Source organism: Strix aluco, chromosome 1 (genome assembly GCF_031877795.1).
Source record: "Strix aluco isolate bStrAlu1 chromosome 1, bStrAlu1.hap1, whole genome shotgun sequence".
Taxonomy (NCBI): Eukaryota; Metazoa; Chordata; class Aves; order Strigiformes; family Strigidae; genus Strix; species Strix aluco.
This window is the reverse complement of record NC_133931.1, coordinates 2368944-2388347: the sequence shown is the minus strand read 5'-3', so window position 1 is coordinate 2388347 and position 19404 is coordinate 2368944. Positions and strand designations below refer to the sequence as shown.

General features: G+C 47.9%; 1 protein-coding gene across 5 annotated transcripts in view; it reads left to right on the top strand.

The window, feature by feature from the left end:
- Positions 1–19404, top strand: part of ADGRB1 (adhesion G protein-coupled receptor B1) — a 283954-nt gene that overhangs the window by 61488 nt on the left and 203062 nt on the right. For all 5 annotated transcript variants that reach the window (XM_074830207.1, XM_074830119.1, XM_074830046.1 and 2 more), the window contains exon 2: positions 16943–17863. In XM_074830207.1, the coding sequence (XP_074686308.1) occupies positions 17116–17863 (748 nt within the window). In that variant the 5' untranslated portion in view covers positions 16943–17115. The remainder of the gene's footprint in view (positions 1–16942; positions 17864–19404) is intronic.

Below are 19404 nucleotides of genomic sequence, written 5' to 3'. Positions count from 1 at the left end.
GTGGTCCACAAATGTGCCCATGAAAGCTTGTCTGCTGGTATAGGACTAACCAAGATGCTAAGATTTCGGACCACAGTGGCTTGTCCAAAATCATGCATGCTGCAGATGCCTATTTCCCTCTGTGGACAGATCAAGGAGCCTCTAGTAGCCAGCTCAGATTTGCATCTCTGTCTTTTAGTCATCTAAGCATAGCTCACGGTAACCTTTTCTGAGTATCTTCCAGGTGGTCCCACCTACATCTTAAACATCAAAACCTAGTGGTTGGAGCATTCCATCACCAGACTGAAAATCCCCATTTTCTCAAGTCTTGGGCAATTTGTGCACTTTTCCCTAAAAAGGCTTCAGATAAAATACACAGTATCTTTTTATATTGTAGTTCAACCCACAAGTTATAGTGGCACAATCTACCTTACCTTCTCTTTCTGGCTCTGGGATCTTTCTGCATCCTTCCCTGGGTCATTCCTTAGCCTGGAGAAGCAGGTTTGCAGGTGAGGTGAGAATGCTGAGCAGAAAGGTAGGGATGCAAGTATACATCTACTTCATGACTCCTGCTGCTGTTACGGTGATCCCTGGTAGGGAGATGATCATGATGCGCTTCAGATTCACCTCCCAGAGTGCATGCCAAAGCACTCCACCTCATTTCAGATGCATCCATTAGTCCTTCATCTCAGGCAGAGGAGACTGAGCTGGAGATCCTGCTGTCCCAAACAATTTTGTTCTTCCAAGATCTGGTCACTCTTTGTGAGTCAAGACTTTTTATCTATGCGACTCTTAAGCTGCCTGACCAAACCAATGCCAAAGAGACTGAGATTGAAGCAGTTTTTCCTGATCACGTTAGCAGACAGTTTTGCAGATACGTGGACTTTTCTTAGGTCAAAATATAGGGGTCTCCTAATGAATAGCCATTGCCATTATAGTTTATTTACTGAATTAAAATCTCCATTTCTTGAGGAACGTATCTACTCTTAAAGCTTGGTCTGCCGAAGGCAGAAACAAACAACCTGAACTGCCATTTATTTTCTGCAGTATTTATGATTCACCAAAACAATTGGTCTTGGCAATTTTGCAAAGCAGCAACTTTATTTCAGTAAAAATTAGTTGGACAAATATACTGTGATGTAGGCTTGGGCAAGAATGTGTCTGAGTGTGTGGGCTTCTTACAGGATATTCAAGGAGCTCCAAGCAGAGGAGGATGAATCAGGATGAATGAGCGAGAGAAAAATCAAGAAGATACACAAAAGAGGTCTTTACAGCTGCGTGAAAACAATATGTAGGCATTGAACTCGGGAATAAAGAGATGGATTCCTGGCCCCACTGACGTCAGTGAGGGTTCTTGGATTCAGTGAATAACTTTGGATCTATACTCAAAGACGGATGGAACTTATTTCCAAAGAAAATGGCTACAAACTATACAAGTAGGTTCCCACAACACTTGAGTTCAGTCTCTAACTCCACTAATTACCAGAGGCCTCTGGACACATGAGGGTCTCAAGATATTAACTCTGGAGCTGCTGGGCATCTTCATGTCATCCCCTTTCCTCTTTTCACATCCTGCATCTATAGTTTTTCCAGTTACAGATCTTTAAAATTCAAGTACTTTTTTTCTTCTTTATCTTACCTGGTTTCCAACCAGCTTTTTGAGTCTTTTGGATTCATACAGAAAATCATCATTATTTGAGTCACTTGCAAAGTGGATAAAATGCAGCAAAGTATACTCCAGGGGATCAGCTGTTCCCATGGGCATGGAGACATGGAGAAGATAAGTAAGGGAGCCTTCTGCCAGGGGTAGGCTGAGTTGGTGAGCTGAGATCTCTCTCCTGTCTTAAATATTCTGAGCAGTTCAGAGGTGTAGGGTATGTTCAGGATGATGTGCATGGCTACACTCAAACTGTGAATGCAATGTAGAGATATGATGTGATGGGTGGGAGAACTGATGCCTGTTTTAAGGTACGTTTCAAGCACAGCTGATCTTCTCCTTGTAAAAGCCCCACTTTCCATTCATCCGTCTCCCGTACCATGATGCTAAATGCCTTTAGCCAGAGGGTCAGGGCACTTTTCCCATTTGTTTTTCTGGGGTCTCATTTCATCCAGCTCCTTCCTGAGCCTTTAAAGTGAGGCACCACTTCCGACTGGTTGGGTCTTAATTGGTATTAGTTTCCAATCAATTGGAAGTCTTAAATCATAATCTTAAGAGGTGCTGATGTTGTTTTATATGAGTTTGTGTGTCCTTACCCTCACTGGTAACTCAAGAAGGAGGATAAGATTTACCTTACAAGAGGAGCTGTGAGTAGAGTTGACCAGTCATGCCAGTTTCCACTAGACAGACACTGGCTTTGTATCATTTTGGTGGGAATGAAACCAACACTGCTATCACTGAAAAGAAAAAAAAAAATGAAAAATATGGATCCTGTAATGACACAGTAATGATCTTCATGTTCCTGCTATACATTTTTGGTCAATGATAGAATTGCTGTTGCTGAATGTTTTTACAAGGTTGCCAGGGTCTGTTGTTGGCCCTCCAAGTTCAGCGGTCTTTCTCTTAAGCTGGATGTGCTGGGAAAGCTTCTTGTAGAGCTGGATTCAATCAAAGTTTGCAAGACCAGAGATATTTCCAAGAAAGTATATGGGGTTCATGTAATGGTATTTTCTTGCTGAAACTTTTTCTGCTGTAAAATTTGTTGCTGACTTGTATCTTTATTACCTGAGTTATACAATATGCTTCAAGATCCCCAGAATGGCAAGGACTGTAGAAGAGCAATGTAGCAGTATTAGCTGCTTGCCACAATCCGTGTCCAGGATTGCTATGCTTTCCCTGCGGCAGGTGAAACGGCACGGAAACAAATAAGAATTTCACTCAGTGCTCTTAGGAGTGAGTGGGCGGACAGGACCATTTTCACCAGGGTCCCTCTGACTAGCATGGACCTGAAACAGCACCGTTTCTTCTCAAAATAGCATGCCACAGGCAGAGACATTTTGTTTTTGCTAAAAGCAAACAGAGTTGCTAAGAAACGAATATTGCAGAGACGGAAATCCACAAAAGGTTTGACAGTTGCCGAACGGTGCATGCTGGATGGAGTGGCTTGGCAAACATGGCCATAAAAATAGCAGAGAGGAGCCACCCGATTCTCTATCTAAGCATGGTCCTTCCTGCAGGAAACCTTTGCTGCTCCTTATGTCTTGCCTCCATTGTGCATAGTGCTGATGGGACTGACAAGCCAGGGGTATAAGAGGGGCAGGGCACACGAACACCAGAGGATTTGCAAAGCTGAGAAGACTTAGGGGATAGCAGGCTTTGAAGGACATATGCCTCACCATTCTTGTCTCTCAAAGCTGGGAGCAGCAAAGGAGGATAGTGAGTGGTTACAACCCTTCTCATCTTTGCTTCTGAAGGTCCAGTCATGGCAGCTCTTTCTTAGTACTTTGTTTCTTGGATCTCCAAGGACAAGTCATGAAGTTGTGTGTGTGTGCCTCTACCAGTGATGGCTGTTCTTTAGATTCTGGTCATGGTGCCCCATCATGATGAGGGTCAGTGACCTTGTTGGTACCAACTTTCCCAGGGTGTGGGAACACCTCCCTATATTTAAGTCACTGTGGAGCCTCTGGAGACAGTAGTCACATGTGGTTACACAGGAGTCAGGTTTTTACCTCTGCTATGTCCCACGTGAGGCAGTCAAATTTTAGCTACCTCAATTTCCTATGCTAGAAGAGATCTTACATAACTTTTTTATCAGATGATAAATGACAGATGCACTGTACCCTAAAGGTGGCTACATTTCGTAATGTTCGTGACTGTGTGCATGGGGTTTCTCCTTGAATGATACTTAGAGAGCAGTATGGGTGTAAAAGATTGCTGAAACATGAGCCATTCAAGGGATTGCTGTCCCCTACTGGGACATGGTGAATGTTTTAAAGCTTGAGAAACCAGAGATGATCACTACCTGTAACAGCTCAAGAGCCGTCCCCGCTCTCCAGTGCATTGCTGTTATTGTTAGGTATGCTATTCAGGAAGGTGGGCTTGGGAAGAAAAAAAAAAAAAAAAAAAGAAATACTAAAATAGAAGATAGAAGCAAAGCAAACTAACACTGAGCCAATCCGATTAATAAAGGATGCCAGGAATTGGTGTTAATTTGTGTCTGATTTAAAGTGCCTGGTGGGTGGAGAGAGAACAGCCCACAAGAAGCAGCTGGGCTCCTTTTCCATCCCCCAACCCTGCTGTTGGTGCGGCGTGGTAGGGGAAAGAGGAGCACACAATCAGGCGATTCATCCCCACACTGTCGCACTTTGCAAAGGCAAAGGAGAAGAAGGGAAGGAAGGAGAGAGAAAAAGCAACAATCCAGTTCTCATGAAAAGCATCAGCAGCAAATATTATGCTTCTGCTCACCTAAGCAGGATCAACCCACCGTATTCGTGTTTACTGGCCCTTTATGAGACTCCAATGGACAGCCCTGACAAAAAGAGGTGGATTGATACCTTTCCTCATCTGGTTGCTGGGGTCAGGTGTGCTGAGTGATGAGGGGAGTGCTCTAATCAGCTGTGGTGGGGCTGGCAGGGTTCCTTTTCTTTCAAGGCCAGAGCTCTGATTTATGTGTAGAGCTGGGTAAGAGAGACAAGCTCCCTCACTGATGTAGCTCCAATGCAGTGGTCCATCTAAACCAACAAAGGTGGTACCCGGATTTACTCCCAGTGGGGAGATCTCTATCACCGCTCAGTTCTTTCAGTGAAACCCAAGAGGACAAACTCCCTCCGAGCCTATGTCTATCCTCATAAATAAATGAGGGACTAAATGCAGGCATGAGTGTGGTCCCATGGTCATCCAGATTATTTAATTACTTGTGTGTTCCCTGGTGTAGTTTTGGCCCAAGAAGGTGGCAGAACACAGTCTGGTAGATGGCTGAGCCAAGGGACTCTCCCCCACAGGTCTGTGGGATGAGGCCAGCCCATTTCGAAGGGGAGGAGAGCTGAGGTATGTGGCTGCAAGCTGTGCCATGCTTGGCCCCAGAGCCAAAGAACAGCCCCTGCTCTGCTTCCTTCACTAGTATAGACATAGCCTGTGGAGACAGACAGCAAAAGGGCAAATTAGCATTTAGTTGGCATGTGAATTTCTGTTCTTTAGGAACAAAAGGAGGGCCATCTGCTCATTGTGTCTCGCAGGAGGTGGGGGCTTTCATTTGCAACCAACCTGTGCTGGATTTCAGCCTGCTATTCAATGTGGAGATGCCACAGACCCTCCAGGTATTGTCCTGGGAGACCGAAGACATCCACTGTGCCCCACTGTGCAGGGTCAACCTACCCTCTGGGCAAAAAAAGCAATGATCCTAATCTCCTGGCACCTTCCAAGAAGGAATGCTCCTCTCTCCTGCATTTCCTGGTTTACCGAGGCTAGGTCCTGGGCTGCACAGTTGGGTTTGTCATTGAAGGGCTGCTCAGGAACACCTGGGTCTGTACATGCTGCTACCTTATGGTGAAGTTTCTCTAAACAGTGCTGGGCTGGAAGCAGGAGGAACAGTCTCAAAACCTTTCTCTGGAGGAAATGGGAAGCAGAATTGTCTGTATGTGTCTTTGCAGCTGAGGTCCCCTCCTAGGTCTTGGTCTTGGGTAGAAACCTAAATCTAAGACCTGCTTGCTGTCTGCAGATCTCCAGCTCCCCTCCAGCTCTTCACTCCAGTCCTGTCTGCTTGTCCTCCGAGCCAGAAGTGAAAACCCATACAAATGAAGGAGCATGTGAAAATCACAGACTCTGCTGTCATCTCTGTGATAAAGCATCACCCAAGCCCTTCTCAGAATAAATATAAACCAACCTCCTTCAATCCTTCATCTTCATCAAGGCTGCACACAGACAGCTAACTAACCCCAGCACCAAGCCAGCACATTCTCAATGCTGCACAAATCACTCCATAATGTCCTCCATCATCTCCTGTGATTAAACACAGCCCAAGAAAGAGAGAAGAGAGGAGTCTTTTGCTTCACAATAACCCCCATGCTTGCCCCTCACCAATAAACCATCCTCCATCCCATGTCACACTGCTCAAGGGTTCCTGGAGAGGAGACTGAAATGGGGAAAAGCGTACATCTGTCTCATTTATGCAAATCCTGAATTGCTTGTCGTGAGGCTGATAGATGAGATGCAAGGAATAATCCTGCTGGTTAGTGCCTGTGCTATGATTGCATTCCTCTGCCAGCCTGTCTATATTCGAGCATTTTAGGATTTGTTATAGGGGAGCCTAGAAGACAGTCTCTGCCTTGAGGAGTCTGCAAGGAAAAGGGGGGTTCTCCAGGGAGCAGAGGAAGCAGGAACCCTTTGCTGTTCAGCATGATCAGCTCAGGCATGGCACTGCATTGTTATGGGCATGACACCCCGGAAAGATTTAAGTCTGGGCAGACAATTATCCCAACAACTGCTTTCCCGAGCAGTGCAATGGCATCATGTGGGATGTGGTAGATTGGACAGGAAGACACAGATCAGGCCAACCCATTTTGGTAGGGGAGTTTAGCAACATGAATGTGTCTTAGATTTAGTTTCAGGCTCTGGCCATGGTTTGTTTCCTGGCATGGACATATGTCCTGTGGCTTAGGGGTGATTACTAATATCCTGCACGTCTATAATAAATGAAAGAATGGTTATTTAGGTAAGGAACAAAGGTCATAGAATCCTAAAATCATAGAATTGCAGAATCATAGGGTGTTTTGGTTTGGAAAGCACCTTTAAAGATCATCTATTCCACCCACTTCCTGCCATGGTCAGGGACATGTCTCATTAGATCAGGTTGCTCAAAGCCCCATCCAACCTGACCTTGAACATCTTCAGGGATGGGGCATCCACAACTTCTCTGGGCAACCGTGTTTCACCACGCTCATCATAAAAAATTTCTTCCTCATATGCAATCTAAACCTACCTTCCTTCAGTTTAAAACTGTTACCCCTTGTTCTGTCACTACAGGCCTTGGTAAAAAGCTTCTCTCCATCTTTCTTATAAGCCCCCTTTATATATTGAAAGACTGAAATTAGGTCTCCACAGGGTCCTCTCTTCTCCAGGCTGGACAACCCCAACTCTTGCAACCTTTCTTCATAGGAGAGATGTTCCAGCCCTCTGACAATTTTCCTGGTCCTCCTCTGGACCCGATCCAATGAGTTCACATGTCTGTCTTGTGCTGGAAACTCCAGATCTGGACACAGCACTGCAAGGGGTCTCACCAGAGCAGAGTAGAGGGCGAGAACCCTCTCCCCTGACCTGCTGGCCACACTTCTCTTGATGCAACCCAGAATACGGTTGGCTTTCTGGGCTGTGAGCGCACATTGCTGGCTCACAGTCAGTATCACCAGGCCCTTTTTCACAGGGCTGCTCTCAATCCATTCACCCACCAGTCTATACTGATATTGGGGATTGCCCTGACCCAGAGCCATCCAAGTCCATCTGGATGCACAATGAAAGACTGAAGGAAAGGCAAAGAAGAGTAGACACTTCTGAGACTGGTAGTTGCATCTAGACCATTGTGTTCAACAGGAACTGATGGACTTGTCCTCTACAAATTCTCTAATCCATTTTGGCACTCTTTTATACCTTTAGACTCCACAGCATCCTGTGGCAATGAGGTCCCCAATTGAATTACGAGCTATGTGAAAAAGTACTTCCTTTTGTTTGTGTTCAGCCTTTGGGGTCAGTAAAGGATGGTTTTCTGCGTCATGAGGCTTAATTCACTTCTGCTCCCTGTGTCCCTCGAGGACCTTGGAGAGAAGGTGCTGTAGAAATGCACATATTTATCATTCTTTTGTTTTGTAAGTTCAAGTTATAGACTTCTGCTGCTTCAAGGTCATGGCTGGATCCAAAACCGCTGAAACTTGGGTCTTTAAATGGGATCAGATATGTTCCTGATTCTCTCCACCTTCAGGGTCTGTGCTCAACTTGGTAGAAAGGTCCCACACTTTGCTTAAGCTCAGATATTTCTACCCTCTCCATGGCACTGGGAAGTTCCTGTTTGCCCATGTTAGTGTGGCATCAGACGACTTCAAAGCCCCTCATTTCAGGCTGTGTAGAAGCAGCTGGAATCACTCCCATAGCTAGTGCAGTCCTGTAGTTCAAGTCCTTTTGTGCTGTTCACTCTGACAGCAAGGCAAGGGATGATCACAGTTCTGTTTTTACTAAAAGGACATGTGTTTCAGGTGTGTCTTGTAGCCACAGCCTGTATCTCTATCTTCCTTCTGCTGAGAGGTATAGGAAAATTGCAAATCTGAGCAATACCATCTTATGGTCCGTCTGTGTGCAATTTAGAGACATCCTCATTGGGCATTGGAAACTGAATGTCTAAAATTATGAGCTGAATTCCTGTTGTCAGAAGGGGTAATGTTCCCAATCCAGTTTTAACTGTGCTGAGACTGCAGCATTCAAAAACTGAGCACGGTGCACCTTCAGGGTTGCTGTAAAATTAGACCCTGATGTAGTCTTTCCTTCTTTTCCCAGCTGCTGCCTAGGAAATCTAGCAACATCACTAGGGTAGTGTCAGCATTGTTTGTCAGATGGGGGAAACTGAGGCACAGTCATTGAGAGAGAGCACAAAGCCATGGAAGGAGTCACAAGAGCACACAGTAAAACTTCTGTACATCCAGGGCTGGTCAAAGGCTGTGGTCATCCCCTGAGTGCAAATCCTAGTCTGGAGCTGGTTGCAAAACAGCTACTTGGGTGTTGATCCCCTTTCTCTCCTTTCCTTTGGCCAGCCAAGCTCCAGGCTTCCATGGGGCAGGCAAAGGGCCAAATTCAGTTGATATTCAGTCCCAGCGAGTCTGGACAGACCAGGCAAGAGCAGAGGTCCAGGTGTCTTGGGCAAGGCACCAGCTTTTCTTTTATCCTCTGTAGCCATCTCTACAGCAGTGACACCAAAGGGCCAAGATATGTCCTGAAACACTGTCCCATCACTACCTACACATCTCAGGACACTTCCTGGCAAGGTTTTGGCCCCAGTCAACAAGCATCACTGCAGACCATACCTGGGCACACCTCAGGAGAGAGCATTACTAACTGTGGCAAGGTTGTTCTGCTTTGGGGGAAAGGCAACTTAGCCCCATGGACATGCATTATGCCAAGGCTCTTGGCCTCAGGGGCCAGAAAATGGGCCCTAGAGCATATGACTTACGCAGGATGCATAAGCCAGCAGCATCAGGATGTCTACTGATCTCTGGCTTGTGCCTGTGCAACCTCATGAATCGCAAAGCCTGGTTTTGGGTTTGCCAATGATTGCTTTGCCCACACACCCGTGCAAGTCTGAGCCTCAGCACGCGCACACAGCCCCCCCCAAACATCCCCTCTCCCTGAGGGCTCCCACTTAACTCCCCAGCTAATGTCAGTGCTTTTAACCTCCAGCTGAATTTCCAATCAATTGCATCCTGGTCCCCAGCATGAATGAGCATCGATGGAAGCAGTCTGGCCCCCACCTGCTTTCTGCCGCTCATTAGGATGACCTTGCCCTCAGAGACCCTCTTGTGTAACCCTCACACCCAGGAGCAGGGTGGGAACATAGGAGAAAAGACTCCAAAGAGTCTGCCATGGAACACTAAGAGAGAGAAATAAGACAACAGGGGAAACAGAAGTTTTCTAAGATTTGCTGGTGTAAAATTCAGGGTATTTCTGGCAATGTGCATTGCTCCTCGGGTGGTACTACTGATAGGGATGGATGGGAGCTAGGACAGTCAGAGGGTATGGGTAATACTGGTATGGAGGAAAGGCTGATCTTACAGGGATCAGAAGAGTCGTGTATTCTCCAGGGGGTGAGGAAATGCCTGGGAACAGTGTGGAGCAATGACCAGCCTAAACTCACAGCAGGCTTTACCTTACTTAAACTGAGGTTTAAGTCTGATCTGCTAATGGGAAACTGAGGCAGAGAAAGAAACCTCTATCATCTGTCTTCTTCCAAGAACCCCATTGTCTCCTTGACTTTGCTATATAATGGCATCTAATCCATCTTTATGTCATGCAGTCTTTGAGAAACTACCAGTCCTGGTAGTACTCCTAACAGGCCATGCCAATAGCATTGTACCTGTGTAGAGGAAAGCTAGAGCTCAGGCTGAAGTGATGTTCAAATGACAAGTACACACATGACATCTGTCTGAGGCTTTGTTGGACCCAACAGAAGGTGTTGCAGAGCCCTGGGCCCGCTTCTCTTGAGCAGCCACATTTAGGACTAGATGGAGTACATCTGGCCCTTGTCTGCCGGGCTTTTCTCTACAGAAGTTTCACTGGGTCCTAGATCTTAGAGTCCAGTCTTTCTGCTCAGCTGCCTCCTGATCCCACTCACTGAAAAAAAAAATGCAGAGCCAGGAACTGAGCTTGACCTGCCTACACCCCTGCCTGACAGTTTTAACTTCAATTAACGTGATCTGGAGCAGAGACCTTAATGTTTAAGGTTGTTAATCTCATCTCAGGATGAAATCTTAGTGGGTTGGAAATGAATCACCATCTTCACTACTTTGCTGGAGCTTTTCAGATCACAGAGCACTAGAGAAAAGCAGAGGATGCTTAACATCCATCTTTTCAGGTGGGAAAACTGAAGCATGGATTGGCAGATATGCTTAACTGAGAGTATGCACAGGTTCTGGAGCCAAGATTAAAATCTGGCCTCTGGCTCTCACTGACAGTGTCTCCCCATCTGGCCAGTGCTGAAGGTGATCAGAGATGTGATGGTTCAGCTAAGGCTCAGGGGTTTTGGAGTTTCCTCATTGTAGCTGAAAGCCTCTTGGGACATCCTAGTACGATCTGTTTCTATATATCACCTCTTGGCCCTCTTCTTCTAGCCTTTGAAAATTGAAACGGAACCAGGATTCTATCCCCACAAGCCAATCCCCATCACAGCATCAAATATTTTGCACCCTATTCGTGCTGTTTCTGCAGTCTCTTACATGTCTGCTGGAGTCCATGCCTACAGTGGGTGCCTTTCCAGGTTAGAGCTGCGAGAAATTTAGGATGAAGGATGTTAGTGTCTGTAAATGTAATTTATTAACACAGCAGAAAGGTGAGAATCAGGTTTTCTCTGCACTCAGGAGACTGAGATGGGTAGAGGCAGTGGGCAGTACATCAGTATCTATAGTGGTGAAGAAAATATGCAGGGTTGTGAGGGGTCCATGCAGAAATATATTTTTGGCAGGTGAAACAGCAGGAGGGGAGCAGAGCTGGACTCTTGTTTATCTGAGCTGAGCTGGACTCTTGTTTATCTGAGCCTTGTCTGCTTTCCTTTGCTTCCCAAAGGGGCTTTGTCTGAGTTCAGCTTTCAGCATTTGGTCCATAGGTAGATCTGGCCAGGCCAGATCCTGACCTGGGGAGTTCCAGCTGGAGCTGGTTTAGCAGCCTTTCCAGGATACGGTCCACGTCTGAAATGCTTCTCCAGAGAGTGGATGTGTGCTGAAGGCAGGGCGAGACCTAAAGCATTTCCCAGTCCTGCAATACCCACCAAGTCATCCTTTTGCTCTTTCAGGTTGTAGTTTTCACTAGATTCTGCTTTGCCAGAAAATAAACATGAATCTCTATAGATAAACTCTTGCTGGAAAGGGCCAGAATCAAGTAAATACTCATAGAAAAGAGAAGAAAAATGTATCATTAAAAATAATACTAAGGAAAAACCTGATTTTGAGCATTGATTTTATGGAAGAGATGCTGCTCCAGGACCTGTGCAAGCTCCATCCCTCTCTAGGTGCTGCCCAGGGCTAACTCCTCTCCTTGCAGCCCAGCAGAGCCACTGCAGCCAAACAACAGCCAGGTCTGAGCCCTTCCTGACTCCTCGATGTGTTGTCGGTTCACAGATGCCACCGTGTTTTTCCAGGCATTTCCACCGTGTTTTGCTCACTCACCTCAGTAGCAAAAATAAAATTTCCAAGCGGTTGCAGCCTTTTTTTTTTTTTTTTTTTCCTGCTAGCAGTTCCTTGTGAATAAGGACAGAGCATAGTGATTTTCCGTGTTTTCTCAGAGTGTCAAGGGACTGAGCTTTTTGAGGCCAGGCAGTTTTCTGCCTCCAGCAAAAGGGATATTTTGTTTGATATCTGGGAACTTCTTACAGGGAAATGGGAAGCCCCAGGAAAGGAGGATTAGCTTGATGAGAGTGGTTTTTACCCTGCTGGGATGTCAGCCATGTACCAAGGTCAGGAGAAGGAAGAGCAGAGGGAGGTAAATCTTGGACGACAGCACATCTGAGCTGGTAGGCAGAGAGAGGGGAGTTGGGACACGGCTGAGTTAGCGGGGGCAGATCAGGGTGAGGGTGCTGGGAGAGGTCCTACATGCAGCAGTGGGGAAGGATGTCCTTTCTGCAGTCATCGCTTTGATTTTTTTCCCCTTTTTTTCCATGGATAGTGTGTGTGTGTGTGTGTTTGTGTGTATATCTAAGAGTGCCCTCCATTGGCCAAATCCAGGCTGCTGCACCAAGAGTCTTGTGTCACCAGCACAACTGAGGAATGTGATGGATACTCAACCAGGGAGGTTGCCCTTCCTGCGTGGGAGGACTCTGTGCAATGCTTAGACTCTGCAAATCAGGGCCTATTGCAGCACTGCCTGCATTTCATGGGCTCCTCCTGCTCGTGCAGAGATGAAATCCATATGCTGGGGCACAGCTGCAAAGTCTGACATGGAAATTTGGAGATGTCCATCTGGAAGATCTTAGTGGGATAGGGTGAATCTGCATGTGAGGCTATTCAGGCAGGGGGTGAAGGCAGTTGTAGGCAGATGCCCTGATCCCTCCCTGCTCACACATGTCTCATGCTGCCTTTATCCCCAGGATGGGCATGGGGTGTGCTTGGGGCATATAAACATGTGCAGAAAACAAGCAGGGACATGAGAGTGGTGGAAAACTCCAGCCTCAGATGTGAATCATCTTGATTTACCATTATTGTGGGAAGATGGGGTGCACCACCAAACAGCTTGCAGGCTCCAAAATTCACTGGGACCAGTGCAAACCGGGTGCCTAAACCCCTTGGGCAGCCCAGGTGCTAGGTGTAACATGTGATTCAGTCCCTGACTGGTTTTGTTTAAGTTGTGAAGGTCTGTCGGGCTGTGTTTCTGAACCATGCCTGCTCCAGTGGGTGCCAGGGTGGGATGGTAAATACTCAGCAAGGAGGCAGAAAAAATTACCAGGGCTCTGTGCAATGGTGCAAGGGCACAGGAGCCATGCTGGTGGTTCACATCTCTTCATAACCCTCTGCTTCATCATCTCTAACACCTGCACAAGGTAACCAAAGCAGAAGGGCCATTTGGATCAAATTTGTTGGCCTCTTTCCATGAGTTGCTTGGGGTGAATCGCCTTCTGTCAGGGGCATACACACAAAGAAGACAATATTTTTGCCCTTTGTTTTGTCCTTGAGAAATGCAGACAAGGGACAGCCCAAGGTACTCCACGGTCACCTGCTGTCCCCAAGCTTTACTCCAGAAAGGGCTTCTCTGCCAGAACCATCTCCCAGGCACAGGACTGGAAGGAAAGAACAGGACAGGTTGCATGTACTCCAAATTGGAGCTGGCGAATAGAACCAGGGATGGATGTCCCCCATCACACAAAATTACAGAAATAACCAGGGTACCTAAGCACTAGCTGTGGCAACAACCATGGGAATATGGGGAAAATTGCTTGTGTGCCATAGGAATGTTGTCTCCAACACTGGAATAATCTGTTTTTTCATGCATTTAATATCATTTCCCCAGCTGCAGGCTGCAGCCTCTGGCATATGATCCCTTGGGTTTTTTCTGGATTAAAGTGTAGAAGATGGATCTCGCTGCTGAAATGCAGCAGCCAGTCAACTACCCATCGCATTTTCCCTCCCTGCCAGGTCCAACACGTGTTGAACCAAAGATCCAGATGTGGAGGGGGTTTCGTTTATTAACTTCTTCCACTCTATGTAAAGATTCCCACTTCAGCAAGGATTAGTTGAAGGAGAAAAAATATGTTTATGTTCCTTATGGTGAAACCTTCCAGATGGGACTACATTCAGGGGAAATCAATTCTGAGACCTAACAGCCGTAACACAGCGTCCCATTAACGGGTCTGTTTAGTTAAAGTTTGTTGGCTTTTACGGTGCTTTTTCCAGGGAGGGGCAGTGAGGGGGGATGCATTTTGTGCTTGCTGCATCCTCATTCAGTAACAGGTCTGTGGACAGCGTGAGAAATATCGGGTTTGTGGAGGGCAGGAGGCTTGGGCTGAATCCCACATGCTGAAGTCACCATTAGGGACCGGATCTCGGCGCAAACCCTGTCTCCTAATCATCTTGTTGCTATGGAGGCACCGCTGGCTCCTGCTTCCAACTGGGAGAGGCAGGTTTCTTCACGGTCTGGACCAGAGGTTAAGATGCTCCCTGGCTGGCTCATTGGCGTGAAGGTCAGGTAGACTTTGGTTTTGCAAAGCTGTGCCTGCTTGCAATCAGCATGAACTGCTCAGGCAGTGCCCTGCAGTGAGGGAGAGGTGAACCAACGGTCCCTTCCAGAGCCTCAGCTAAGCAAGCACCTTTCACTTACCAAAGCTGATATTTAAGGCATTCATAGTCATTTGCAGACAACCCCTCCTGCTAATCAGGATGACATCTCTGGAAATTTATAGGATGTTTGGTTGATGCCTGTGGTTTTCCTTGCAAGCAAGTGCTGCTTTGCATCCTCTAAGCAGGCTGCATTCCTGAATTCTGGCTCCTGAGGCAGGTAGGAGTCTGGCATGGGTAAATTTGCACTGCAGAGCTTTGCAGGCTGAAAACCACTGTCAAGAGTGGGGACCCGACTACTGAAAAATTTAAGTGCAAATGCATTTGGACTCTACGCTGATTAGTGTCAGGTCTAACAGACACTCAGGAATCTGCTGGCAGAGGCTGCAGTGATTTGAAGCTTGGATGAAACACAGTTTGCAAATAGCGGATCTGACTTTCAAGTTATCTAACTCTTTCCTCCCTGGAAAAAAAAGGTTTTTTGCAGAAAAGATAAAACTTTGATATAGAGTGAGGAGAGAAACCAAGGGGTGAATGTGGAGATGCATTTGGCTTCTTGTCTCCTCCAAGATGCACAGGATGGTCTATGGGCTTCATCTCTTGTTTTTCAGTCTCTCCTGGAAGGCAGGATTGAATTTAGCTCTGTGAATTGTAGATTTGCTGGGAATTTGGCTGCTGTGAAAGCTTCCTCTCTTTGCAGTCGGGGAAGGCAGACCCTGTCAGTGGAGTGGGAGGGGGCAGGACTTGGGGTCAGTGGTGTGGACAGCATGGGGCTGGGATGAGGGTCAATGTCTGCAATGGAGAAGGTACCTTCCCCTTCTCCCTTACAGCAGGTGCCCCTCTCCATAGACTCTCGCCCCAATTCCTTCTTGGCAGTGCCACTGTGGTCCCTGATCATGGAGAAACACATCCCAGGTGATCTGAATTATTTTGAGGTTGCAGCCCAGGACGATATTAGCACCTCAGGAGCTAGCCTGCTTGCACTCAGGCTTCATTGCAGAGGCCCTGAGCACTTGCTTTTTACTAACTTGTGGACCACGGAGGCTCCTGAAATCAAGGCAGTAGTCTGACTTGGTAGGGGAAACCTCCCTCCCAGGGGTCCAATCTGTCCTTCTGAAGTTGAGTAGCAGCCCTGTTTTGGAGGCAGCAAGTGCTGCAGGGACAAGGCAAACCTCACCCAAGGGGAAAATGCTGATTTTCTCTGGCTGGGGTGAGTCAAGAGGGTAGGAAAAGAGATGGCTGGAAACGTGAGAAGGAAAGGAGCTGTGGCTGTATGTCCAGCAGTGGGAGGAGGGGGTCTGCCCCTCCTGCCTTCCAACCCCTGCATCTGCTAATAGGCCCCCCCTCCCCAAACATGGGAGTGCACACTGCATGGGGCAGGGGTACAAGACAAAGAGAGCCCTACCACTGACAGTGATCACCCCCCTTTCTCCTCCAGTAGAAGGAGAGGAGATGGAGGGAGGGAGCACAGGAGGGTCTTCTTGGTGGGGTAAGAAAGAGGGAGACTTACAAGAGTGCAGAGGATTCTCTTCAACACAGAAGGGGACACAAGGGTCTGGGCAGTTGGGCTGAAGAGGGGATCTGGGCTATGAAAGGTTTCAGGGAATGGGTCCCATAGGGCAATGCAGGATGGTTGTTACTTTTGCTGAAGGAGGTTTTGGGGCTGAAGGAGGTCCTGGGGCTGGCAGGGAGGTCTCTCACTCTCTGGAGATGCTCTATGCTCAACTACAGTACCACAGGCTTTGGGGTGTCCTGCACACAGGGAGGAAAGGCGAGGTGGCCGCCTGATGTAGGAAGATCTAAAATCTGCCTCAATCACCCTTTTTTCCTCCTATACTGAGTGCACAACTCCTTTCAGCCCTGGCTTCCTGTCTGGGCTCAGGATTAGACCAGGACTGGAGTACTGAACAACAACTCCCTTCCCCTGCACTGATTTAGTTAAAGAGAAGGGAAGAGAGAGAAAAAGAGAGACAGAAAGAAACAGAAAACCAACGGCTGGCAGGAGGAAAAGAGGAGGCAGAGCCCAGCTGCCCATGCCGATCTCCAGCCCACCCTCCCCAGGTGCAGCCTGAAGTCTGTGTTGAGCCAGCATCCTGGCTCCGTTGGGATGGAGAGGAGTGGAAACTCCCTAAAACAGAGATCAGTGTTTGCTTTAGGGAGGTGATTAGAAATCACTGCAAAGGTTCTGCTCAGCTCAGCAGAGAGGCACTGCGTGGGCAGAAGACACTGGGAAAGCGGGATCACAGCTATGTTGTCCCCCACTGTGAGTCACAGCTGGGCCCCTCCTGGATGTTAGGACATCCCAAGGATGGGTAGAACCCCAAACCTAGCATTGGGATAGTGATATGGGGTTGCATCTTCCCCTAATGAGATGTGCTGGGACTGGGGATGTTGTGTGGAGTCTCAGCCTTGCAAAGGGTTAATTAAAAAAAAAACCCTAACCACCACCAAAAAACCCAAATCCCAAATCTCTTCTTTTTCTCTCCCCTCCTCCTTCCCTTCCCTTTTTTTCCAGGTGTTGTTTATGGCCACAGGAGGGAGCTCAAATCCAGACATGGGAGGATTGGCTTGATTTCGGATCCAGAGCCTCTTAAACTCTCACTTTTCCTCTAAGCTGGTCCCTGTTATGTCCAGGATCTGGCGCCTGCTTGACATTTACTTTGAGTTCCAGAGGACCAGAGACCTAGGATGAGGAGCATTGGATCTGCCCTGAACCTGCTTTTGGTATCGCCACTCTACTTTGTGTGGACTGTGGTCGCTCTGGACCTGGCACAAACTCCCTGCACCACTTTGGTCCAGGGGAAATTCTTTGGGTATTTCTCCTCCTTTGCCGTCTTCCCGTTGAACTCCTCTCTCTGCTCTTGGATTATTCAGAACCCTGACCCTCGGAGGTACACTTTGTACATGAAGATCCTAAAACCTACTGGCGTATGTGACCACCAGCACATCCGCACTTACCAGTTCGACTCCTTCCTGGAGTCCACCCGCACCTACCTGGGCATGGAGAGCTTCGATGATGTGTTGAAGCTCTGTGACGGATCCACCCGCTATGCCTTCCTCCAGTCCAACAAGCAGTTCCTCCAGATGAAGCAGACCGCGCCTCCAGGAGTGGAAAGCTGGCCCGTGCGGTGGAAGCCCACAAAGGCTCAGGAGAGGGACTTCTCGGTGGAGTACCTCGTGGTGGGCAACAGGAACCCTAGCAAAGCCGCTTGCCAGATGCTCTGCAAGTGGCTGGACACGTGCTTGGCCATCAGTAGCAGCTCCCACCCATGCGGCATTATGCAGACCCCATGCTCTTGTTCAGGAGGGGAGGTCCTAGATCAAGCCAGTGAGATCCTGGGGCTCACAAGGAAGAAAGAAGATTGCTATAAGGATGGAATTTACTTGGAGAACTGCATGAGCAGCCCCAAGGACAGCAGCGGAGTGGAGTTCCTGGGTGAGTGGAGGGCGGCTGGGGGTGTTTGGGAGGGAGGACTGGTTGGGCTGTCCTCTCCCAGGTCTCACACTGTCCCCATCACCTCTGTGTCTGAGTCTGCGGATGCCTGGTATAAAAACCTTATTTCCTAATTGATAGGCAGGTCTGGTAACCCTCAGTGGCTCTTTATGAGCCTGTGACTAGAGTTGCAAAGCACCTTCCCCTAAATATACCCCAAATAGTTTATTCATTCCCAGCACTTTTGCCTTACTTGTTTTACTTCTGCAGCCTCAGAGCTGCTGAGGGGAGAGTCTTACCTGAGGGTGAGCAGTTTTCCAACATATTTACAGATGTCCTAGAAAAGGCAGGATCCAAGTTACCTCCCAAGGTGGGCTGCACTCAGCAGCTCTATCAACCATTTTAATTGATGGGAAAAACTTAATTTTTGGGTCCAGTTCAAGGGAATGGCAACAGAAGGCATGCTCATATTGTTCTCAGACTCCCTTTCCTTCTGGAGGCTTTCAGAAAGAAAACTCACAATGCTGCTTCTGTGGGATTATTTGGTGCCTTTGCTGGGACTCATTCCTCAGATATTTCATCAGTGGTTTGATGATGATCTTGAGTATGGTATGGGCTGGAAAGGGACTAGAGAGGTGGAAGAGGCATGAAAAGAAGGGCTATGAATAAAAGTGAGATGCTCCTGAGGTCTGATCTGGGTGCTGGTCTGGGGAGGGAAATGCTCATTCCAGAGATCCCACACAGTCTCTGCCAGTGCTACGGTGCCATGTAAAGCAGAAGGGAATCGCGGGGTGGGGGAGGGTGTGTCCAAAAGTGAATCCTTTATTTCAGTGCCTGTGTCAGATCCTCTCTGATGTATTTATTCTCAGCTCCCGTCCCACCTGCCAGCAGGCAGGTTATGTAAAGCAGAGGTGTGATGCTAAATGAGGATCTGGGTGGTGGGGAGGGGAGCCTCCAGTTTGGCAAGGTTCAGGCCTGTGTCTGACCCCCACCCTAGAGTCTCACCTTCTTCATGTGTTGGACTCAAATATCCTCTGCCACCGGGAGGAAGTTGGCATCCATCTGGGTCTGGACTTTGGGACTCCTGCCTGGCTTTTGCAGCCACCCCCCAATCAGAGGGGAATTTCTCAAGGTGGGGGAAAGGCGATTAAATTTGCTTGCGGTAGGAAGGAGGTTACCAGGCACAGGTCCAAGCTGTGCAGTGCGATTTTCTTGCAGACTGCAGCCTGGTGTTAGCTGAGAGATTAGTATATGATCAGGTACTAGTGCTTTCGTCAGTGCATTTTGGGGGAGATTTTGTTTCTCACTGATCTGTGAATCAATACATGAAGGCACACAGCCGAGACATAAATCCTGTAAATTAGTTCTTCAGCCGTGCCTCCCTCCCCGGCTATGAGCACACGGCGATATTCGCTCTCCAGATTTCGGATTTCTTTGTAATGCCCTTTTCTCCTGTGTGAACAGCTTGCGAGGAGTACCATGTTGGCTGCCTCCTCGGAGTGATGTGAGCTTCGTTAAGTCATGTGTCATGCCTTGCACTCGCT